The sequence below is a fragment of the Otolemur garnettii genome, unplaced genomic scaffold (assembly GCF_000181295.1).
Source record: "Otolemur garnettii isolate 467f Iridium unplaced genomic scaffold, OtoGar3 scaffold00029, whole genome shotgun sequence".
NCBI classification, from domain to species: Eukaryota; Metazoa; Chordata; class Mammalia; order Primates; family Galagidae; genus Otolemur; species Otolemur garnettii.
Window position 1 is genome coordinate 34,486 of NW_003852424.1, and position 7,375 is coordinate 41,860.

Here is a 7,375-nt window from a genome sequence, read left to right on the forward strand (position 1 = left end):
AAAAAAAAAAAACCAAAAACAAAAAACAACCATTACCTGGTTCAAACAGAACAAGTCTGCTGGCTTCTGCTCAGGTTGCTGTTCTCTGCTCCACCAGGAAGTTTGTTTTCCAGAGGTCTTAGCAGCCCTGACTGGTGAAAGCAACAGCTGTTGCTCTCCTTACCTGTGGGTTTCCCTTCACACTCACCTGAGGGCAAGACTATGGTGATTTAGGCATCTGGTTGATGAGTAAGTCCATCCTAAGATCTCTGAGAGTTTGACACCTGCAGACACACGAGGGCTAGGATCCTGACCTTGAACCCCCACCCTACAGAGGTGTGGCGTCCATGGTTGCACCTGCTTGAAGCCCAGAATAGCAGAGTCCAGGCTGAGGCTGAACCCTGCAGAGCTGCTCCCAAATGAGTCTATCTGACCTCCTGATTATGATAGGTTCTTTTTTTTTTTTTTGTACAAATTTGATTAGCTCTCCTCAAATTAACTCATAGGAGATGCTCCCTTAAATTTACCTTGCTTTGCACCAGCTCTGGGGACTTTTCCTGCTAAAGTTTTAGCCCAGTAGAGTGAAGGAACCTTGCAGCTTGGGTAGAAAATCTTTGTTGCATCTTGGGAAGGGTGGCAGAGCCAGCAGTGTCCACTTTTTGTTCTTCAGGTGATGAAATGTTTCCAGTCTGTGTATGCTGTCTGTGTCTCTATAAGGACTTCCAGAGGCTGCACTTGGGCCAGGAACCTGGGTTCTCTCTTGCCTCTGGTACAAACCATACTTCTCAGGTCTCATTTTTCTCTCTAAGTGATCTCTAAGATTCTTTTTAGATTAAAAAAACCAATCTGTTTGCATCTCTTTGGAAGTTGAGCTGTTTAAGGTCTGTTAGGCTTTGATCTCTTTGTTTTGACTGTGCTGTGTGCCTTCTTAGTTTCCAAGCCTGCCCTTGCTGTTAATCCTGCAGTTGTCACTTCTTCTAGCCCAGTGTTTTCAAGTGATATCCTCTTTGTGTGATTTGCTGTGTCCAATCTGGTGGGAGGCTGAAGATGATGTCCCTGCATCTGTAGGGACTGTGTGTTACAGAGGAGCAAATGGGCGATAGGTGAGGTGAGAAGAGCTGCTTTGGAGAGATTTCCTGAGGACTAGAGTTTTCTGTTTTGTGTAGATCTTGTTCCTTCCCTACAGACTCTGCTTCTTCCCAGACTGTGGGCAGAGGAGTGGTTAGGTACCCTGGTCTGTGCAGGAGGAGTTCAGGGAGCCCCGTCCCAGGCAGCTGCAGCAGTGCCTAAGCTGGGCCATTTCCTTGCATTTTCTTTGAGTTCGCTTCCTAAGCTTACCTTGGATCGGCATCCTGAATTCTGTTCCCAGGTGCCTTAAGTCTGCCTGTCCCGGCTCGGCGCCTATAGCTCAACCGGCTAAGGCGCCAGCCACGTACACCTAGGGTGGCGGTATCGAATCTCCAGCCCGGACCCGCCAAACAACAATGATGGCTGCAACCAAAAAATAGCCGGGCGTTGTGGCGGGCGCCTGTGGTCCCAGCTACTTGGGAGGCGGAGGCAGGAGACTCGCTTGAGCCCAGGAGTTGGAGGTTGCTGTGAGCTGTAATGCCACGGCACTCTACCCAGGGGGACAGCTTGAGGCTCTGTCTCAAAAAAAAAAAAAAAAAAAAAAGTCTGCCTGTCCCATTCAGCAGGGCCAGAGTCTTCCTGGCTCTGCTATTTCAAGGTCTGTAACCTTGGGTGGTAAGCTGGTAACCCCTCTGAGCCTCTGTTTCTTCACATTTAACCTCTTTGTGGGGTTGTTTTGGGAATTCAATGGAATCACATATGTAAAGGATTGTACATCGCTGGGCACATAGTGGGCACTTGATCCCTGTCTGTCCACGCCATTGGGCACCTGGTGGACACTTAGTTCCTGTCTCTGTACATACACATCCTCCAGACAGAGTGAGTGACTGGATGACTTTGAGAGGATATCATTAGAAGGACATAGGATAGCTGATAGAATTGCAAGGAAAACTATAAAGAACTGAATCTTGAACAAAAGGGGAGGCTGGGTCACCCTGAGGAATCAGACCAAGGAGCCCCTAGACGACCTGCCTCTGACTTTATGCTGGGCCAGGCAGCCCTGGCCAGCTGCCATTCTCAGTGCTGGTGTCCTGCAGATTCCAGGAGAGAGGATTGACTGACCAGATAGGCCTCGCCCCCACAAAGGGTGGGCTGGGTATCTTTCTGGTAAGTTCTACCCAGCTAACTCTAAGGGGGATCCAGGTCCCCTGGGCAGTCAGGGACCTGCGTTTGTAGATAGGGAAGTGGACTCCACCTGGGCAGCTGGCACTCGGCTGTCTACAGGTCCTCCCCCCCCCTTGAAGGGCAGGTTTACTGGGGGAGCCCCACCCCTTCCCAGGAGTGCAATGCATCCGGTGTCCTCGGTTCTAGATGCTGACAAGAGGATCAACGTGGCAAAGCCAGTGGTGGAGATGGATGGGGATGAGATGACCCGCATTATCTGGCAATTCATCAAGGAAAAGGTAGCGACCCTCTAGAAGTGGGAGGCCCTCCAGGAGGGCTGGCCAGACACATGAGATCCCCCTGACAGGCAGGGTCAGCCCTGTTCTCACCTTCTGAAAGGTGCCAGCAGGGCCAGCCCCGCTTCTTTTCACCTTCTTTTGTACCTGTACCGTCCCTGGTAGGGGTGTCCTAGCAGCCTGCACATTCTGCCAGGCTTGAGCATGGCGCACCCATCCATTTCTCTCTTCCGCCACGCTTCCTTGAGAAGGAGTGAAAGGGAGCAGGGCTGGGGAGATGGCTGCAGTGTAGCCTGTAGCCGTGGCTACCACAGCGGACGGTCCCAGGGTGGCTCTGGGTTTTTCCAAAGCTGCTGTGTCTGGACATACGCATTGTCTCTGTCATCTGAGTGAAGGCTCCAAGTTGTGTGCACGCCTGTGAGAGGAGGGCCACACAGCACTGTTCCTGACTGGAGAGGTCTCAAAGCACTTGGAGGAGGAGAGGAGACCCATTGCACAGAGAAACCTGAATACACTTGGGACTGGGGTTCAGCTGATTTGGTGGCCATGGTGGGGGGCAGATGGTCACATGGGGAAGAGCCCTGGGAAGAGCTGCAGCCTGGTCTGCTGACCCCTCTCGAGCCCCAGCAGTGGTTAGGCCCTGCTGAAGAGTGTCAGAGCCCAGTCCTCTAACACACTCTTTGCTGGTCCCCCTCCCATCCCTGTCCTGATTGGTTGTTCCCTGCCATGGTCTTTAGACTTCTCCTGCCCCTTGGTATCCTGTCTCCAAGTCACAGCCATTTGAGCTAAAGCCTTGCTCTGGCCCTCTGTCCTCAGCTCATCCTGCCCCATGTGGATGTCCAGCTCAAGTATTTTGACCTTGGGCTCCCGAATCGTGACCAGACCAATGACCAGGTCACCATCGACTCTGCATTGGCCACCCAGAAGTACCATGTGGCTGTCAAGTGTGCCACCATCACCCCTGATGAGGCCCGTGTGGAAGGTGTGAGGGCATAGGAGTGGTGGCCTGGGGAGGTCCACAGGCTCTCCAGACTGGTGTTGGTGGAGGCTGGCCGTGTCCCCCATCTAGGGATTGGGTACTGCTGGGTAGCCTCTGGTGCTGAGGCTTCCCTGAAGCCAGCTTTACTTGGGTGTGTGGCTACAGGGCAGGCATTGTGAGGCGACCCCAGTCTCCCAGTGAATGTGGTAGGCAGGGGGCTTGAGAGGTCATTACAGACCATGCTGGGGGAGGTGTGAGTAAGGGGTGACCTTAGGTTCCATGGGGAGGGTGTGGCAGAGTGGAAGTGCCAGGCCAGTAGAATTTTTGCTATGCTGTGTGGCTCTTACCAGTGGTAGGTGTCATCAGAGATGGGAGAGGAAGTGGAGACGGGGAGGAAGGTAGCGCTGATGCCCTCACAGTGACTATGGGTTCCTTGGAACCCCATCCCTCTGGCCCTCCAAGCTGTTTTGCAGACAGGTTTACAGAGGCTGTGGAGGGGAGGGCGTATGTCAGGCCCTTCAGAGGATGTCGCTTGTGCCCTCTTGCCACTGCATTGGCACTGTGAGTCTTCCCTGCCTGGTGGGCATATCTCTGAGAGGTGCCACAACTGAGCTGGACTGGGTTCCCTAGGGTTCCAGAAAATGGCATCAGTGTGTGGATAAAGGGGCCAGGTTGGGATAATTCAGGAAAGGGTGCTTGAGGGGATTTCTGAGTTCTGTCCCTTTCTTGCAGTGTGAGGGGCCAGAAGGAAGCTTTCAGGACACACCTGCAAACCCTAGGCCCCCTCCCCCACCTCCATGCTACTCAGTCGTGCCCAGCCAGGAAGTATTAGACTCATCTTGGTGCTGGACTCTTGTCACATTTTCTTTCATTTCACCTGATTCTGGGATGTGGATGGGGAAGTAGAGAGTCACAGTCTCAGAAACTACTGATGTGGGGCTGGAATCAGGGCATCTGCAGTAAGGCCAAGGCCCTCAGGCTCATGGCCAAGCCCTTCCCTGGGATGAGTGACTGTGGTAATGAAAATAGCTGAGGGGCACTTGCTTGTCAGGCCCTGATCCAGGCCCTTTACCCGGAGCTCACTGAATCCTAACAATAGCTCATGGGCTAGGATTTTGTCCTGAGTTTCCCTTACAGCTCAGTTTAAGCTACTTGTGTAGCCACACAGAACTGGTGGTTCTTGTGCCTACATGCTTATGCTCTGGACTCTGCCACTTCTTTGGGGGTGATGTTTAGGGTCCCTGCCTAGCTGTCTTGTTGCTTGGGGTTAGAGTTCTGAAGTGGCTGACATGGCTCACTTTGTCCTCACAGAGTTCAAACTGAAGAAGATGTGGAAAAGTCCCAATGGAACCATCCGGAACATCCTTGGGGGGACTGTCTTCCGTGAGCCCATCATCTGCAAAAACATCCCCCGCCTCGTCCCTGGCTGGACCAAGCCCATCACCATTGGCAGGCATGCCCATGGCGACCAGGTAGGCCAGGGTGGGAGGCGGGGGCCCTTGACTTAGGCCCCCAGCAGAGCTGTGGTCCAAGCCATTTCCTGTCTCTGCAGTATAAGGCCACAGACTTCGTGGCTGACCGTGCCGGCACATTCAAAATGGTCTTCACTCCGAAGGATGGCAGTGGTGTCAAGGAATGGGAGGTGTACAACTTCCCAGCCGGCGGTGTGGGCATGGGCATGTACAACACAGATGAGGTGTGGACCTCCCCAGCCTGGGTCGCATGACCATCTCTGAGCTAGTCACTGAGGCCCTGGGGTGGAGGGCTTGGATGGGAGAGCCGAGGACACAGCCCTGGCAGGAAGGGAGTAGGGTGGGGGAATAGTTATGCCCTGCTATGTAATCTGTGAACTGGGGAGGGGGAGATGTTTTCCAAACCAGAGTTGGGCCTGCTTGCTCCAGGAAATAGGTTGGAGACGCTGGGCAGCAGAAGCAGCATGGAGTCTGCCCAGGGGCCTGGGCCCAGCCTGGGAGACAGGGAGGAGGGGGTAGCTGGCAGCCCCTAGGCTGGGGGGCCATGCCAGGTCTCTCTCCCTCTGCAGTCCATCTCAGGCTTTGCACACAGCTGCTTCCAGTACGCCATCCAGAAGAAGTGGCCACTGTACATGAGCACCAAGAACACCATTCTGAAGGCCTACGATGGACGCTTCAAGGACATCTTCCAGGAGATCTTTGACAAGTAACAGCTGCTTCCACTGCTGCTCCCCACAGGCTGCACAGCCTCCTGCACATTGTCCCTGTTATACTTGGGGCTCAGGGAGGGATCCTCACCTGGTCAGCCTCCTGCCCTCTCCCACACAGGCCCCCTTTCCTCTCAGGCACTATAAGACTGACTTCGACAAAAACAAGATCTGGTATGAGCACCGGCTCATTGATGACATGGTGGCTCAGGTCCTCAAGTCTTCAGGCGGTTTCGTGTGGGCCTGCAAGAACTATGATGGAGACGTGCAGTCAGACATCCTGGCTCAGGGTGCGCAGGGAGGGCCTTGCTCCTGGTGGGACAGATGGCTATCCTTCTCTGGCTTAGGGGCTTTTCAGATTCTTTTAGTGGAAGACTTCTCTAGCATAGCAACAGGATGTCACATGGCACCTGAGGACAGCACGAAGGAACTCCCTGGCATCTGAGTGAGGGAGCACTGCAAACTGGGTTTAGATGGGCGTATTGCTGAGGCTGCCCTTAGAGGGAAAGGAGGGCTCAGGAACTCATGGAGGGGCCAGGATGTCAGCCTGAGGTTGTCCTGACCCTGAAGAGCCACGTGACTGTGTTTGACTCCAGTAGGAAGGTGGAATCAAGCAGGTCTGGGAAGTACTTTAAATTGTGGGAAGTGCTTCTTGCACAGTAAACCTAATGGATGTAGGAGGGTGTCAGGGAAGATGGCAAAGCCCCAGGCCTCAGAGTGCCTGAAAGACAGACTGGACTGCAACAGAAAGCATGGGTGAGGCTGTTACAGGACAGCTAGAGGTGGCTTAATTGTGTTGGAAACAGGGCAGGAAAGGTGGTGGGCATGGGAAGTACCTCAGGGCAGGAGAGCAAGGAAAAAGCTAAGGCTGCAGGAGGTACAGGAGGGAGGGAAAGGGAAGCCCACCAGGTTATGGACACTGAAAGATTGTAGTGGTGACCCTCTTGCCAGGACGTTCCAGTCTGGGCTGGAAGGATTAAAGGCTATAGAGATGAGAGAAAGGCATGGAAATTACCCTTAAGTATATAAGCAATTGGTGACTCTGAAGGTCCAAGTAAAAGGGAGAATCAACAATAATTCTTAGACAAACCATTTTCTTTCTTTCTTTCTTTCTTTCTTTTTTTTTAGACAGAGTCTTACTTTGTTGCCCTTGGTAGAGTGCTGTGCAACCTCAACTCTTGGGCTTAAGTGATTCTCTTGCCTCAGCCTCCCAAGTAGCTGGGACTACAGGCACCCGCCACAACACCCAGCTATTTTTTTGTTGCAGTTGTCATTGTTGTTTAGCTGGCCTGGGCTGGGTTCAAACCTACTAGCATTGTGGCTGGTGCCATAACCACTGATGCTATGGGCGCCAAGCCGACAAACCATTTTCTTATGGAAGTTTATCCACTTTCACTCTGGGGGGCTGAGTCAGGAGATTCCCTTGAGCTCAGGAGATTTAAGACCAGCCCAATCAAGAGTGAGACCCCATCTCTTCTAAAAATAGAAAAACTAGCCAGGTGTATTGGTAGACGCCCATAGTCCCAGCCTACTTAGGAGGCTGAGCAAGAGGGTCGCTTGAGTTTGAGGTTGCTATGACCTAGCCAGAGGCCATGACATTACACCAAGGGTGACAGAATAAGACTCTGTCTCAAAAAAATAATAATAGGCTCGGCGCCTGTGGCTTAAGTGGCTAAGGCATCAGCCACATACACCTAAGGTGGTGGGTTC

General features: G+C 53.0%; 1 protein-coding gene across 1 annotated transcript in view; it reads left to right on the top strand.

Annotated features, from left to right (window-relative positions):
* IDH2 (isocitrate dehydrogenase (NADP(+)) 2, mitochondrial) overlaps positions 1-7,375 on the top strand; it is a 16,391-nt gene that overhangs the window by 6,760 nt on the left and 2,256 nt on the right. The window contains exons 2-7 of the mRNA XM_003788622.3: positions 2,419-2,510; positions 3,324-3,489; positions 4,798-4,958; positions 5,039-5,182; positions 5,528-5,664; positions 5,804-5,955. Of these exons, the coding sequence (XP_003788670.1) occupies positions 2,419-2,510; positions 3,324-3,489; positions 4,798-4,958; positions 5,039-5,182; positions 5,528-5,664; positions 5,804-5,955 (852 nt within the window). The remainder of the gene's footprint in view (positions 1-2,418; positions 2,511-3,323; positions 3,490-4,797; positions 4,959-5,038; positions 5,183-5,527; positions 5,665-5,803; positions 5,956-7,375) is intronic.